A 16,537-nucleotide genomic window follows, 5' to 3' on the forward strand; every position below is an offset into this window, starting at 1 on the left:
TGGTGCAGGTGACCTCCTCTGCCACCTCGAGCCAGGCCTTCCTGGTGGCAGAGGCAGGCCGCTTCCTCCCGCCCGCCGGGGGGAAGATCTCTGTCCTCCCCCTCCTCCTCACCCCATCTAATGATACCTGGAGTGAGGCATCATTAAACTGGGAGCAGCCTTCCCCCTGGGCTGCTCCATGATGTAATTTTTTCTATTTGTTGCAGCATCTGTCAGTGGAGGACTGCCCCTTTAAATAGGGCTCCTCCAGCTGACAGACCTTACTGCGCATGCGCAGCCCGCCCGACGCGCAGATCAGCAGTGGGGAACCCGGAAGACCAGGTAAGTGGATCCAATTGGGCTACGATTGCGCGGGGGGCTGACTAATTTCACCGGGCGCGTAGCCCCCCCCCCGCTGCGAACCCGCAGCCCTGGTAACATCGAGCCCAACATTTCAGGTTGATGATGTTTCATCATTTGATTTGATGAAAGGTCATTGACGTTAACCCTGTTTCTCTCTCCACAGATGCTGCCTGACCTGCTGAGCGTTTCCAGCATTTTCTGTTTTTATTTCAAAATAACCCTCATGTATATAGTTCTGGAATTGAATGTTAGCCCATTTTCTGGTGTGGATTGCACTGCATCATTTACCCTACTGATTTGTGGGACTGCACAGGTTGTGTACCGTTCTTGACAACCGTACTTGTGACGCTGTGAGTGGGAGTCATTTTATGTTTGCTCACAGCCTCAAAAAAACAGTCAGCAAGTATAGTATTCATCCTTTCCCCGGAGGGTAGTGAGTACAGCTGTACTACAGCTAAGGGAAACCCATCATTGGGTTTTCTACTCTCTGATGACTTTTGCCTCGTTCTCCCTGACCTGTCTAATTGAAATAATAATAACTGATCCAGGATCATGCATAAATTTGACAGTCCCTCAAGTGCTGGGTTTAGACTTCTCATCTACCACAGAAATCACGGCAGACAATAACTTTGTGGATTATCTTCTATCTTCTGAGAAACCCCAGTTGCAGCATTTCCCAAACATGTTATAGTGAGTCACTGGACAACAGGAGAAAGATTGATCAAGCATCGAAGCAAACTTTTCACAAGAGTCGCCGTGAGTAGCAATTCTGACATTACTGTGGGATTTAAAAGAAGGCAGCTACAGTGAGTGATTCTTTGACTCATCGGGGCAGAAATCGCTCCCGAAATAATGGAGAGCTCAACAGCGCTCTCCGTTGTTAGTGGAGAAATCGATGGAAAGTTCCGGCGTTCGCACAGCGCAGTAAAACGTGGAAATCCGGAACTTGCTCCTAGTGGTTCGCCGGTGATATGACAGCTTCGAATTAAAGGGACATCGCATGCTGCAATCAGAGAAATCACTGAAAAAGCGCCAACTTGCTCATCTGCCCAGCTGGAACGTAACTAATTACATAACAAAACAGGTACGCTTAAAAATACAGGTCTAAACTAAGTTTTAACAGCGCAGTAAGTCTTAATGACTGATAAACAACTAAATATTAACTTTTAAAAATGTGGCATCTCATTACTCCTTATTTTAATAGTTTTTGGTCATTAAAAAAAGTTAAAAATTTAAAAATGTAACTTTTTTTTTACTTTTCCCCTCTGTCTGTTTTAATTAATTCAATTATTTCTTACCCTCTTTTTTTGCTGTCTATAACAGTTTTTAATTGATTTAAAATGTTGTACCTTTCACTTCCTGGTTTAGCACTGCAAGCCTGCAGAGACAGTGAACGCAGCGTGTTAACAATGCTGCGATCTGATTGTTGGAGGGGAGAGATCGCTCTTCTCTCTTCTCCCAGGGTCCGAGCTTCTCCTGAACTGACGCTGGGCTCTTCTCCACTTACAAATTGAGGGGGTGCCCGAAGTAAAGACCGTGGTAAGTTAGTGGATTAGTATAAATCTATGGAGCGGCGAGGAGTGTTTGTTCGCCGCTCTGAGTGATTTCTACCCCATCGTGTAGGTTAACAAGGAAATGCCTTGAACACACAAGGATAGGTGTGAGCTGCTTCACAATGCTGATTAGCTGAGAGCCAGCAAGCATGGTCATTCCTTGGGTAAGGACAGCTTGAAGCATCGCAACAGAATAATTGCAAACTGTAATGTTATTAGGTTTTTGAGGGAGGCTGAAGTTTTTCCCATTCTTCAGAATGCTAAGAAAATCTCTCGGGAACCGGATCCAGACAGTAGAACAGAAATGGAACAGTAGAGTGCTATATAACTGGGGGAATAGAATGTTTGTCATTATAGGGCCTTAGTGAGAACACACCTGGAGTACTGTGTACAGTTTTGGTGTCCTTATCTAAGGAAGGATATACTTACCTTAGAGGGGGTGCAATGGAGGTTCACCAGATTGATTCCTGGGATGAGAGGGTTGTCCTATGAGGAGAGATTGAGCAGAATGGGACTATACTCTCTGGAGTTTAGAAGAATGAGAGGTAATCGCATTGAAATATACAAGATTCTTAGAGGGCTTGACAGGGTAGATGCTGAGAGGTTGTTTCCCCTGGCTGGAGAGTCTAGCACGAGGGGGCATAGTCTCACGATAAAGGGTCGGCTATTTAAGACTGAGATGAGGAGGAATTTCTTCACTCAGATGATTGTGAATTTTTGGAATTCCCTACCCCAGAGGGCTGTGCATGCTCAGTCGTTGAATATATTCAAGACTGGGATTGGTAGATTTTTGGACTCTAGGGGAATAAGGGATATGGGGATCGGGTGGGAAAGTGGAGTTAAGGTTGAAGATCAGCCATGATCTCATTGAATGACGGAGCAGGCTCCAGGAGTCGTATGGCCTACTCCTGCTCCTATTTCTTATGTTCTTTCTAAGTTAGGATTGAATAGTGTTTCATGAAGGTAACAGATAACAGCTAAAGGCTGCCAATTTGATGTCACATCTTTGGCAAGAAATTCTTTGCTGTGATCATGCAGTGACTTTAAGTTATTCAGTGAGTTTTTTAAAATTCCTTCATAGCTTGTGGGTGTCGCTGGCAAGGCCAGCATTTATTCCCATCCCCAATTCAGTTAATCAGAGCGAGCCAGCATGGATTTGTGAAAGGTAGGTCGTGCCTGACAAACCTGATTGAATTTTTTGAAGAGATGACGAAAGTAGTGGACAGGGGAATGTCAATGGATATTATTTATATGGACTTCCAGAAGGCATTTGATAAGGTCCCACATAAGAGACTGTTAGCTAAGATAGAAGCCCATGGAATCGAGGGAAAAGTTCGGACTTGGTTAGGAAGTTGGCTGAGCGAAAGGTGACAGAGAGCAGGGATAATGGGTAGGTACTCACATTGGCAGGATGTGACAAGTGGAGTCCTGCAGGGATCTGTCTTGGGCCCTCAATTATTCACAATATTTATTAACGACTTAGATGAAGGCATAGAAAGTTTCATATCTAAGTTTGCCGATGACACAAAGATTGGGGCATTGTAAGCAGAGTAGATGAAAACATAAAATTACAAAGTGAAATTGATAGATTAGGTGAATGGGCAAAACTGTGGCAAATGGAATTCAATGTAGACAAATGTGAGGTCATCCACTTTGGATCAAAAAAGGATAGAACAGGGTACTTTCTAAATGGTAAAAAGTTAAAAACAGTGGATGTCCAAAGGAACTTAGGGGTTCAGGTACATAGATCATTGAAGTGTCATGAACAGGTGCAGAAAATAATCAAGAAGGCTAATGGAATGCTGGCCTTTATATCTAGAGGACTAGAGTACAAGGGGGCAGAAGTTATGCTGCAGCTATACAAAACCCTGGTTAGACCGCACCTGGAGTACTGTGAGCAGTTCTGGGCACCGCACCTTCGGAAGGACATATTGGCCTTGGAGGGAGTGCAGCGTAGGTTTACTAGAATGATACCCGGACTTCAAGGGTTAAGTTACGAGGAGAGATTGCACAAATTGGGGTTGTATTCTCCAGTTTCGAAGTTTAAGGGGTGATCTGATCGAAGTTTATAAGATATTAAGGGGAATGGATAAGGTGGATAGAGAGAAACTATTTCCGTTGGTTGGGGATTCTAGGAGTAGGGGGCACAGTCTAAAAATTAGAGCCAGACCTTTCAGGAGCAAGATTAGAAAACATTTCTACACACAAAGGGTTGTAGAAGTTTGGAACTCTCTTCCGCAAACGGCAATTGATACTAGCTCAATTGCTAAATTTAAATCTGAGATAGATAGCTTTTTGGCAACCAAAGGTATTAAGGGATATGGGCCAAAGGCAGGTATATGGAGTTAGATCACAGATCAGCCATGATCTTATCAAATGGCGGAGCAGGCACGAGAGGCTGAATGGCCTACTCCTGTTCCTATGTTCCTAATTGCCCTTGAGAAGGTGGTGATGAGTCGCCTTCTTGAACCGCTGCAGTCCATGTGGGGAAGGTTCTCCCACAGTGCTGTTAGGAAGGGAGTTCCAGGATTTTGACCCAGCGACAATGAAGGAACGGCGATATATTTCCAAGTCAGGATGGCATGTGCATTGGAGGGAAACGTGCAGGTGGTATTGTTCCCATGTGCCTGCTGCCCTTGTCCTACTAGGTGGTAGAAGTTGCGGGTTTGGGAGATGCTGTCGAAGAAGCCTTGGCGAGTTGCTGCAGTGCATCCTGTAGATGGTACACACTGCAGCCACGGTGCGCCGGTGGTGAAGGGAGTGAATGTTTAGGGTGGTGGATGTGGTGCCAATCAAGCGGGCTGCTTTGTCCTGGATGGTGTCGAACTTCTTGAGTGTTGTTGGAGCTTCACTCATCCAGGCAAGTGGAGAGTATTCCATCACACTCCTGACTTGTGCCTTGTAGATGGTGGAAAGGCTTTGGGGAGTCAGGAGGTGAGTCACTCGCCGCAGAATACCCAGCCTCTGACCTGCTCTTGTAGCCACGGTATTTATGTGGCTGGTTCAGTTTAGTTTCTGGTAAATGGTGACCCCCAGGATGTTGATGGTGGGGGATTCGGCGATGGTAATGCCGTTGTATGTCAAGGGGAGGTGGTTAGACTCTCTCTTCTTGGAGATGGTTATTGCCTGCCACTTATGAGCCCAAGCCTGGATGTTGTCCAGGTCTTGCAGCATGTGGGCTCGGACTGCTTCATTATCTGAGAGGTTGCGAATGGAACTGAACACAGTGCAATCATCAGCGAACATCGCCACTTGTGACTTTTACACCTCAGAATGATATGACTATTTAGTTGATTAACTTCCTGTTGTTGAACTACTAATATACCTGCCTCTGTTCTGTTTTTGAACAGTCCCTTCTCCTTCCTCAGGTACAAAATGTGGTTGATTACAGTCTTCTCAGGGGTCTCAGGCTTTTTGCTGGTAGATTTTCACTCTTGTTTTTGTTGTTGATTTTTTTTTGTCATTTGCTTTCTTGATTGCCAGTAATGTTTACTTCTCCTTAACTATTCTTTTCGATTGTACTGTAATTCCAAATTTTTCAATTCACCATCGAAGTAGACTTATGGGTGTAGATTTTAACTTTGGTCAACAGTGTAAATGGGCGATATCAGCTCTCCCACTCGTTAAACGCCTCTCCCGCCCCGTTAAACGCTTCTCCCGCCCATTAAACACCACTCCCCCCCGTTAAACGCCTCTCCCACCTGTTAAACGCCTCTCCCACCCGTTAAACGCCTCTCCCGCCCCGTTAAACGCCTCTCCCGCCCCGTTAAACGCTTCTCCCGCCCATTAAACACCACTCCCCCCGTTAAACGCCTCTCCCACCTGTTAAACGCCTCTCCCACCCGTTAAACGCCTCTCCCGCCCCGTTAAACGCCTCTCCCACCCGTTAAACGCCTCTCCCGCCCCGTTAAACGCCTCTCCCGCCCCGTTAAACGCTTCTCCCGCCCATTAAACACCACTCCCCCCATTAAACGCCTCTCCCACCTGTTAAACGCCTCTCCCACCCGTTAAACACCACTCCCCCCGTTAAACGCCTCTCCCACCCGTTAAACGCCTCTCCCGCCCCGTTAAACGCCTCTCCCGCCCCGTTAAACGCTTCTCCCGCCCATTAAACACCACTCCCCCCGTTAAACGCCTCTCCCACCTGTTAAACGCCTCTCTCACCCGTTAAACACCACTCCCCCCGTTAAACACCTCTCCCACCCGTTAAACACCTCTCCCCCTGTTAAACACCAATCCTGCCCGTTAAACACCTCTCCTGCTCATTAACATAGGAAGGAACATAGGAACGTAGGAACAGGAGTAGGCCATTCAGCCCCTCGTGCCTGCTCCGCCATTTGATAAGATCATGGCTGATCTGTGATCTAACTCCATTTACCTGCCTTTGGCCCATATCCCTCAATCCCTTTGGTTGCCAAAAAGCTATCTATCTCAGATTTAAATTTAGCAATTGAGCTAGTATCAATTGCCGTTTGTGAAAGAGAGTTCCAAACTTCTACAACCCTTTGTGTGTAGAAATGTTTTCTAATCTTGCTCCTGAAAGGTCTGGCTCTAATTTTTAGACTGTGCCCCCTACTCCTAGAATCCCCAACCAACGGAAATAGTTTCTCTCTATCCACCTTATCCATTCCCCTTAATATCTTATAAACTTCAATCAGATCACCCCTTAACCTCCTAAACTCCAGAGAAGACAACCCCAATTTGTGTAATCTCTCCTCGTAACTTAACCCTTGAAGTCCGGGTATCATTCTAATAAACATACGCTGCACTCCCTCCAAGGCCAATATGTCCTTCCGAAGGTGCGGTGCCCAGAACTGCTCACAGTACTCCAGGTGCAGTCTAACCAGGGTTTTGTATAGCTGCAGCATAACTTCTGCCCCCTTGTACTCTAGTCCTCTAGATATAAAGGCCAGCATTCCATTTGCCTTCTTGATTATTTTCTGCACCTGTTCATGACACTTCAATGATCTATGAACCTGAACCCTTAGGTCCCTTTGGACATCCACTGTTTTTAACTTTTTACCATTTAGAAAGTACCCTGTTCTATCCTTTTTTGATCCAAAGTGGATGACCTCACATTTGTCTACATTGAATTCCATTTGCCACAGTTTTGCCCATTCACCTAATCTATCAATATCCCATTGTAATTTTATGTTTTCATCTACACTGCTTACAATGCCACCAATCTTTGTGTCATCGGCAAACTTAGATATGAGACTTTCTATGCCTTCATCTAAGTCATTAATAAATATTGTGACTAATTGAGGCCCCAAGACAGATCCCTGCGGGACTCCACTTGTCACATCCTGCCAATGTGAGTACCTACCCATTATCCCTGCTCTCTGTCACCTTTCGCTCAGCCAACTTCCTAACCAAGTCCGAACTTTTCCCTCGATTCCATGGGCTTCTATCTTAGCTAACAGTCTCTTATGTGGGACCTTATCAAATGCCTTCTGGAAGTCCATATAAATAACATCCATTGACATTCCCCTGTCCACTACTTTAGTCACCTCTTCAAAAAATTCAATCAGGTTTGTCAGGCATGACCTACCTTTCACAAATCCATGCTGCCTCTCTCTGATTAACTGAAAATTCTCGAGGTGTTCAGTCACCCTATCCTTAATTATAGACTCCAGCATTTTCCCTGCAACAGATGTTAGGCTAACTGGTCTATAACTCCCTGGTTTCCCTCGCTCTCCTTTCTGAAAAAGCAGAGTGACATGTGCAATTTTCTAATCCAGAGGGACAGTTCCTGAATCTAGAGAACTTTGAAAGATTATAGTTAAACAGCACTCCCCACGTTAAACGCCTCTCCTGCCCGTTACGCTCCTCTCCCGCCCGTTACACGCCGCTCCTGATTTTCATTTTCACTGAGGTCAACAGGAGAATTGTTTAACGAGGGCGCTAAGGTTTTTAGACGCTGCCGTGGAAGTTCTGTATTTGGCAGCAAACGTCACCCTCCAGCTACTTTCCTGCTCTGTGACACCTCCCCACTCCTGCCCACACCAATGTGCTTGACTCTTAACTGCCCTCTGAAGTGGCCTAACAAGACTCTCAGTTGTATCAAAGCGCTACAAGGATTACCTAACAGGATTGTGGGAGCAGTCAGGATTGAATGCAGCGGTTCAAGTAGAAGGCCCACCACCACCATCTTCTCAGGGTCACTAGGGATGGGTAATCGATGCCGATCTTGCCAGCGGCGCCCACATCCCGAGAATGATTTTAAAAAAGCATTAATAAGCTCCCTTTCTTTCTGCAGGGCAAGTTGTCCCATAATAGCTGCAATTGGATGAGAACAGGAGGAGGGCCAGCCTCCCTTCAGGTCCTTCCACCCATGGAGCAGGAAGCCCTAAAGATTCTGGGCACAGGCCTCCCTTGGAGCATTGGTGATGGAGAGGTCGGAGCAAAGGAGCAGCAGGGTCTCTGACTCTTTCTCTTTCCTTCTATCCGTCCTCAGCGGGTGACACAGCTGCTGCTGATGCTCCTCTTTCTCCTCCAACAACCATATATGGTAACCAAAACTGTTCCCATTTTAATGAGACCGTCTACCTTCTAAGAGGCCTCTCGAGACCAGAAAAAGCCGTCAACAACTCCTCCCAAACAAATACAGCACTTTAGAGAAACCAGTAATTCCTACCAGAACAGATCCTATTATCCAGCTACCAGCGTGTGAGTGGCCCCTTAAATAAGGCTCCAAACACACTCTCAACTTTCCGCATTGCCCAATTTCTTGTGCAGGTCCTGTCCTCAGTCCTGTTGAATCACCTGAAAATTGTCCCACCTGCATGATGGGACCCTAATTTAGATATTTAATTAATGTTGGCACTGATACTGGTGGGTGCCTGTCCTAAATCAAGCCAAGATGGTGTCAGACACAGGAGAGTTTTATGGGTTCTCACAACCCATCTGATGAGGGGGCGGGGGGGGGGAACACACCCATACCCACCAGAAGCAGGTATCCAGCTGGATGTCACCCCAGAGCACCAGACTCCAATTGCTGGGACTGTCTGGAGCGGGGTTTGAACCCTGCACCTTCTGATTCAGAGGCAAAATGCTACTACTGAGCCAAAGGCTGGCTCCATAGGGGGCTCTTTTTAAATTCTTCTTCACATTATCCGGCACGGACATGATGGGCTGAATGGCCCCCTTCTACATAAGAATGTGAGAAATAGGAGCAGGAGTAGGCCGTATGGGCCCTCGAGCCTGCTCCGCCGTTCAATAAGATCATGGCTGATCTTCGACCTCAATTTCACTTTCCCGCCCGATCCCCATATTCCTTGATTCCTTCAGTGTTCAAAAATCTATCGAACTCAGTCTTGAATATATTCAATGACTGACCATCCACAGCCCTCTGGGGTAGAGAATTCCAAAGATTCACAACCCTCTGAGTGAAGAAAGTTTTCCTCCTCTCAGTCCTAAATGGCCGACCCCTTATCCTGAGACTATGACCCCTAGTTCTAGACTCTCCAGCAAGGAGAAACATCCTCTCAGCATCTACCCTGTCAAGCCCTCTAAGAATTTTATACGTTTCAATGAGATCACCTCTCATTCTTCTAAACTCTCGAGAATATAGGCCCATTCTACTCAATCTCTCCTCATAGGACAACCCTCTCATCCCAGGAATTAATCTAGTGAACCTTCGTGGCACCCCCTCTAAGGCAAGTATATCCTTCCTCAGGTAAGGAGACCAAAACTGTACACAATACTCCAGGTGTGGTCTAACCAGAGCCCTATATAATTGCAGCAAAACCTCTTTACCTTTATACTCCAACCCCCTTGCAATGAAGGCTAACATACGATTTGCCTTCCTAATTGCTTGCTGCACTTGTATGTTAACTTTCTGTGATTCGTGTACAAGGACACCCAAATCCCTCTGAACACCAACATTTCTTAGTCTCTCACCTTTTAAAAAACATTCTGTTTTTCTATTCTTCCTAACATGGTGGATAATTTCACATTATACTCCATCTGCCACCTTCTTGCCCACTCACTTAACCTGTCCAAATCTCTTTGCAGCATCTTTGCATCCTCCTCACAGCTTACTTTACCACCTAGCTTTGTATTGTCAGCAAAATTGAATACATTACACTTGGGACCATCATCTAAGTCATTGATATATATATTGTAAGCAGCTGAGGCCCAAGCACTGATCCTTGCGGCACCCCACTAGTTACAACCTGCCAACCCGAAAATGACCCGTTTATTCCTACTCTCTATTTTCTGTCAGTTAACCAATCCTCAATCCATGTTAATATATTACCCCATCCCTATGAGTCCTTACCTTGTGTAGCAACCTCTTGTGTGGCACTTTATCAAATGTCTTTTGAAAATCCAAATATACTACATCCAAATATACTACATAGAAATAGACAGTTTCCTAGAAGTGAAGGGAATTAGGGGTTACGGGGAGCGGGCAGGAAATTGGACATGAATTTAGATTTGAGGTTAGGATCAGATCAGCCATGATCTTATTAAATGGCGGAGCAGGCTCAAAGGGCCGATTGGCCTACTCCTGCTCCTATTTCTTATTGTCTTATTGTCTTATATCCACTGGTTCCCCCTTATCTACCCTGCTACTTACAGTCTAAAAGAAATTCTGATAGATTTGTCAAACATGATTTCCTTTTCATAAAACCATGTTGACTCTGCCTAATCATATGATTTTCTAAGTGCCCTGTTACTACGTCCTTAATAATAGATTCTAGCATTTTCGTTACTACTGATGTCAGGTTAACTGGCCTGTAGTTCTGTTTTCTCTCTCCATCATTTTGTGAATAGTGGGGTTACATTTGCTACCTCCCAATACACGGGGACCATTCTAGAATCTAGGGAATTCTCTGCTGCATGATTCTATGACACTATTTTCGATGCACTTTTTCCTCAATGGGGTGATTATCCTCAATGCCAGAATTTACTGCTCAGTGGGGGAGGGGGCGGAGGAGAGCTCTGCAACTCCCGCTGAGGAAGGGGCAGATTTTTGCTCTCTAAGGCCTTCATATCTTTCCTAAATTGCGATGCCCAGAATTGGACACAATGCTCCAGTTGTGGTCGAACCAGTGTTTTATAAAGGTTCATCATGACTTCCATACTTTTGTACTTTATGCCTCTATTTATAAAGCCCAGGATCCCGTATACTTTTTTAACCGCTTTCTCAACCTGCCCTGCCACCTTCAACGATTTGTGCACATATACCCCCAGATCTCTCTGTTCCTGTATCCCTTTTAGAATTGTGCCCTCTAGTTTATATTGCCTTTCCTCATTCTTCCTACTGAAATGTATCACTTTGCATTTTTCTGCGTTAAATTTCATCTGCCATGTGTCCGCCCATTTCACCGGCTTGTCTGTCCTCTTGAAGTCTATCACTATCCTCCTCACTGTTCACTACACTTCCAAGTTTTGTGTCATCTGCAAATTTGGAAATTGTGCCCTGTACACCCAAGTCCAAGTCATTAATATATCTCAAGAAAAGCAGCGGTCCTAGTACCGACCCTTGGGGAACACCACTGTACACCTTCCTCCAGTCCGAAAAACAACCGTTCACCACTACTCTCTGCTTCTTATTACTTAGTCAATTCTGTATCCATGCTGCTATTGCCCCTTTTATTCCAAGGGCTTCAATCTTGATGATAAGCCTATTATGCGGCACTTTATCAAATGCCTTTTGAAAGTTCACATACACCACATCAACTGCATTGCCCTCATCTACCCTCTCTGTTACCTCATCAAAAAACTCCATCAGGTTAGTTAAACATGATTTGCCTTTAATAAATCCGTGCTGGCTTTCCTTAATCAATCCACACTTGTTCAAGTGACTGCTAATTCTGTCCCTGATTATCGTTTCTAAAAGTTTCCCCACCACTGAGGTTAAACTGACTGGCCCGTAGTTGTTGGGTTTATCCTCACACCCTTTTTTGAACAAGGGTGTAACATCAAACGGATCTTTCAGTTTAGGGGACAGCGATAGAGGAGCTTCTCTCTGACTGCCCAGTTTAGGGACAGCGATAGAGGAGCTTCTCTCTGACTGCCCAGTTTAGGGACAGCGATAGAGGAGCTTCTCTCTGACTGCCCAGTTTAGGGACAGCGATAGAGGAGCTTCTCTCTGACTGCCCAGTTTAGGGACAGCGATAGAGGAGCTTCTCTCTGACTGCCCAGTTTAGGGACAGCGATAGAGGAGCTTCTCTCTGACTGCCCAGTTTAGGGACAGCGATAGAGGAGCTTCTCTCTGACTGTCCAGTTTAGGGACAGCGATAGAGGAGCTTCTCTCTGACTGCCCAGTTGGGGTTACAGATGCTCTGTTTGTCTTTTTGTATAATAGGATTCATAATTTTCTTTTGAGCTTCCAGCTGAAGGAGCTGCCACAACCCAGTGTTGCCGACTGGCACACTCCAAGGGCCAGGGGTACATGCTGGGGGACGCATTGAAGCGAGGTGCGATCTACGCAAAGGCTCTATGGGGAAAGGCCACCGTGTAATGCCATCCCATGTTGTATTGTACAGCATGTATATTATATGATATGTACTGTGTTTTAAATTGTAATATTGGAATTGTATTGTGTACGATCCATGTTGCATTGTTTTGAATTGTATCGCCTTGGAATTGTGGTATCTTTAAATTTTATGAAATAAGGTATATTTTGAAATATAAAAAGGGAATGATCAGATAGGATTCCTGCTCCTGATCACTAAGCAGTGACTCCCGTTGGAAAGTGTGTGTGGGGTAAAAGGGCATCGGTGAGGACAGGGTTGGGCTCGGATGTGATGCCCTCTGTGTTCAAATAGTCCACTGATACTCACTGTCTAGGCTCACGTATAAGGAGCAGCCACTTGGGCAAGGCATTGGAGGGCTGCTGGAGTCCATGGAGCTGTACCGTAGCGAGAGTGTGGTTTTCAGCAGCAAGGAGGAGACAAAGTTCAAGAAATTGCAAACAAATGAACAAACAGGCACCTGGAATTTCAGCAGGAATTCTCCTAATCTCCAGCCTTAAATTTAGCGGGGCCCCTCGCTGAACTTACACAAAAGGACAAAAAAAAACATCTCCACCCATCGCAAGATACTTACGAGTAGACTCGAGACTGGTACAACAGCGTGTCCTTGAAGATGATGCTTTCACATGTGCATTCGAAGTCACTGTAATCCACCATGGCACTGATCTTCAGCTCCAGCTCCCGAGCGCTATCTTCCAAAACACTGTGGGCAGGTTCAGGGTCAATCTCTACAACCTGGGGGGACACAGAAAATAACAAAATACATACACTTGGCGACAAACACAAGAGGACTGAAATTCCTTTACGTGCACTTTTTGTTGCATAGGTTAATGTGTTTTCATCCAATTCCTGTGTGCGGTTTTGATTGCAGATGGAGAGAGGAATTTGATGCAAACACACTCACCATTGTACCAACGACAATGCAGAGAGGTATTTCAACCCCCATTACACACCCGTTCGAAAAGGGATACACCAGGCAGTTATCGACCAGTTGCGTGTGAACTCCTAAGTGTCCAATGTGTGCAAACGGCAGGGAGTCTCGCCTGCTAGTGCACCAGATGGGCTGCTCACAATGTTCTGTCCATTCATTTTAATGGATGGAAAACTGTGGGTGGAAAGTCACAGGCAACGTACCTGCAATTTCTCCGACACGTGAGGCTCCCATGAATATGCTGCATTCGTAAAACCAGGCACCATACCACTGGATGCAATTTATCAACACTCAAAAAGGCATGGCTAAGGTAATCAGGAACAGGCAGCATGGATTTGTAAAGGGCAGATCGCACCTGACTAATCAAATTTATTGAGGAAGTCACAGAGTATATGGATAAAGGGCGTGCAATGGATGTTGTATATAAGGATTTTCAGGAGGCCACATAAGAGGCCTGTAATGATAATAATGGCATACAATATTAAAGGGATATGTTTCAGGTTAGTGGGATTCCCCAGGGATCGATATTGGGACCTGATTTGTTTTCCATTTATATAAACAATTTGTCCATAGGTACAAGAAAAATGGTATCGAAGTTTGCTGATGATAATAAATTACCTTGGCAAATAGTGAGCAAGCATGCAGGAGATTGCAGGAGACCATGGCCAGGCTAATGGAGTGGCAGATATTAGATGGAAGCAGTTGAATGCAGAGAAATGTGAAGGAGTACATAGAGAAAGGGTGAATAACCTCAATGGCAAGATGCTTAACAGAGTGGTACAGGAGTGCAGATCTTGAAAGGTGGGAGTACAGTTATAAAAGGTCGCAAAAACGTCAAATGGGATTCTGGGTTTTATACACAGAGGCACTAAATATATAGGCAAGGAAGTGAATTTGAATTCACACGACTCTGGTTAGGCCACAGTTAAAGAGTATTGTGTGTAGTTCTGGACACCACATTATAGGGTGGATATTAGAGACATGGAAAGGGTACAGTGAAGAGATACTAGAATACCAGGAATGACTGGTTATAGTTATGGAGAAAGGCCTGAAAAATTAAGGCTGTTTTCACTGGGACAGAGAAGATTAAGGAAGGTATCAGGTAGAGGTTTTCAAAATGATGAATTGGCTTTGAGAGGGTAATCAGTGAAAGATTGCTTCTACTCGTTGGTGAATTGGTAAAAAGGGGCCCAGACTGAGGATTATCATGAGAAGAATGAGGGGGAAGTTAGAAGAAATGAGATGACTCAGAGGGTTATTAGAACATGGAAAACTTCACTACAAGTGGTTATTGAGGCAGCATTAACATCATTTAATAGAGAATTGGATAAGTATTTGAAGAGGAAGAATATAAAAGATACAGGCTAAGGGTAGGAAATCTGAGTAGAACAGATAGTTGCAGTGTGGTCGTACCATGTAGTACCATTAAGCCTCCTTCTGTGCTGTAAATTCCAGGATTCTGTGAAGCCTGAGGAGGATAGAGGACACATTTTGAGGTTTTAGTAGGAGGTGAAACTATGTTGAATCTCTGAAAGATGGTAGTTTATTCAGTGGTGTAAAGTGGCACTGTTTGATTTTTGTTGTTATTGAGAAGCCCAGGCGAAGGGCCAAAGCCCATAATGCAGAAGAGATATGGGGGGAAAAAATCAAGAAATAGTGGGGGAAAAATTTGATAGGGCCTATTATTGGGTCCAGGTAGCGTGATCCGCTATTAACCCGTGCCCAATGGCCCCTGTGCAGGCAGGACAAGAACATCGTCCTGCTTCATTACTCACCTGAAAGCTGCGATCACATCGATTCAATGCAACTCACACTTTCCACCAGCAGGGGGAGCCCGAATCTCTTAAAAGGGGGATGTCATTTAAAATCTCTTAAAGGTAGACGGTACCTATTATTTGCTAAAAATAACAGTCTGCTGTCTGCGCGGAGTATGAACGGAGATCAAACATCACGCATGTAAAACACAGATGTAGGTCCTGTCCCTATGTTTACACAGTGATGAGTTATGTTAAAACATTGAATAAAGGTTGCGCACTACTAAATCCCACATCCTCCAATCTGCAGACCAGACCTCACCAATCTGTCGATCTGAGTTTGTACCAGGCCTACAAGAGTATGTGCACCAAGGTTCTCTGCTGGTGCACTAGAGGCTTGGTGTAAAAGGTGGACAGAAGGAGGGGGGCAAGAGGCCCTCCAGACACATGCCCAAAAGGCAGCGGGAGGCAGTAGAGGATGAAGTCAATGCCAGGCGCATAGCACCACGAACATGGATGCAGTGCAGGAAGAAGTTCAATGCTTTGAAACGAGTGGTCAAGGTGAGTGAGGTCAACTCTCAAGTGGTGTCAACTACCAACTGCACCACACACTACACCCTCATCACCCACATACCAACAAACTCTTTCAATCAGTACTCAATTCTTCCAATCAGATGCTTCCTCTCATCCTTACACATTACCACTGTTTCAAGCTGCCCACCCACAACTCACAGGCCCCACACACTGGCAGCTATTCAACCATGACAGGCACATCACCCAGACATATGTCCCGCTTTCTTGCAGGAGAAGGTGGCGCATATCAGGAGGCAGCAAGTGACTTTAAATAGCATTTCTGAGAAAGTTACCTCTGGCAGAGAGCACCCCAGTATTATCAATGTATTCCTGTTCTTCAACTTAAAAAAAATCTCCATCACTGCCGAAGGCTAAATTGGTAAAGTGAGTGTGTAAACTGAGCTATGCAGACCAGAAGGTCCCAAGTTCAACTCCCGATCCCTGCTAAATTAGCTGATCTCAGAGGCTGTAGAGATGCTGCTATTGGACTCAGTGTACCGGAGCCAGCGAGGGGAAAATCAGCCAGTGGCATTTACCCCTCGAGCTTGTTCCGCCATTCAATGAGATCATGGTGGACCTGTGACCTAACTCCATATACCCGCCTTAGCCCCATATCCCTTAATACCCTGGTTCTCAGAAATCTATCAATCTCAGATTTAGAATTCACAATTGATTTAGAATCAACTGCCGTCTGCAGTAGAGCGTTCCAAACTTCTCCCACTCTTTGCGTGTAGAAGCGTTTCCCAAATTCACTCCTGCTCGTCCTGGCTCTAAATGTTAGGCTATGTCCCCGCGTCCTAGTATTCACATATAGGAGACCGCCAACAAAAGTTACAAATGTATCGGCAGCCAGAAGCAATAATCCAGCCACTAACCTATAAATCCTGCGTGGTCCCTTTA

At 45.3% G+C, this 16,537-nt stretch overlaps 1 protein-coding gene across 1 annotated transcript in view; it reads right to left on the reverse strand.

Moving 5' to 3' along the window:
* Positions 1 to 16,537, reverse strand: part of hydin (HYDIN axonemal central pair apparatus protein) — a 1,099,250-nt gene that overhangs the window by 137,962 nt on the left and 944,751 nt on the right. The window contains exon 72 of the mRNA XM_067997614.1: positions 12,954 to 13,114. Coding sequence (XP_067853715.1) covers positions 12,954 to 13,114 — 161 coding nt within the window. The remainder of the gene's footprint in view (positions 1 to 12,953; positions 13,115 to 16,537) is intronic.

Source organism: Heptranchias perlo, chromosome 16 (genome assembly GCF_035084215.1).
Source record: "Heptranchias perlo isolate sHepPer1 chromosome 16, sHepPer1.hap1, whole genome shotgun sequence".
Lineage (NCBI taxonomy): Eukaryota > Metazoa > Chordata > Chondrichthyes > Hexanchiformes > Hexanchidae > Heptranchias > Heptranchias perlo.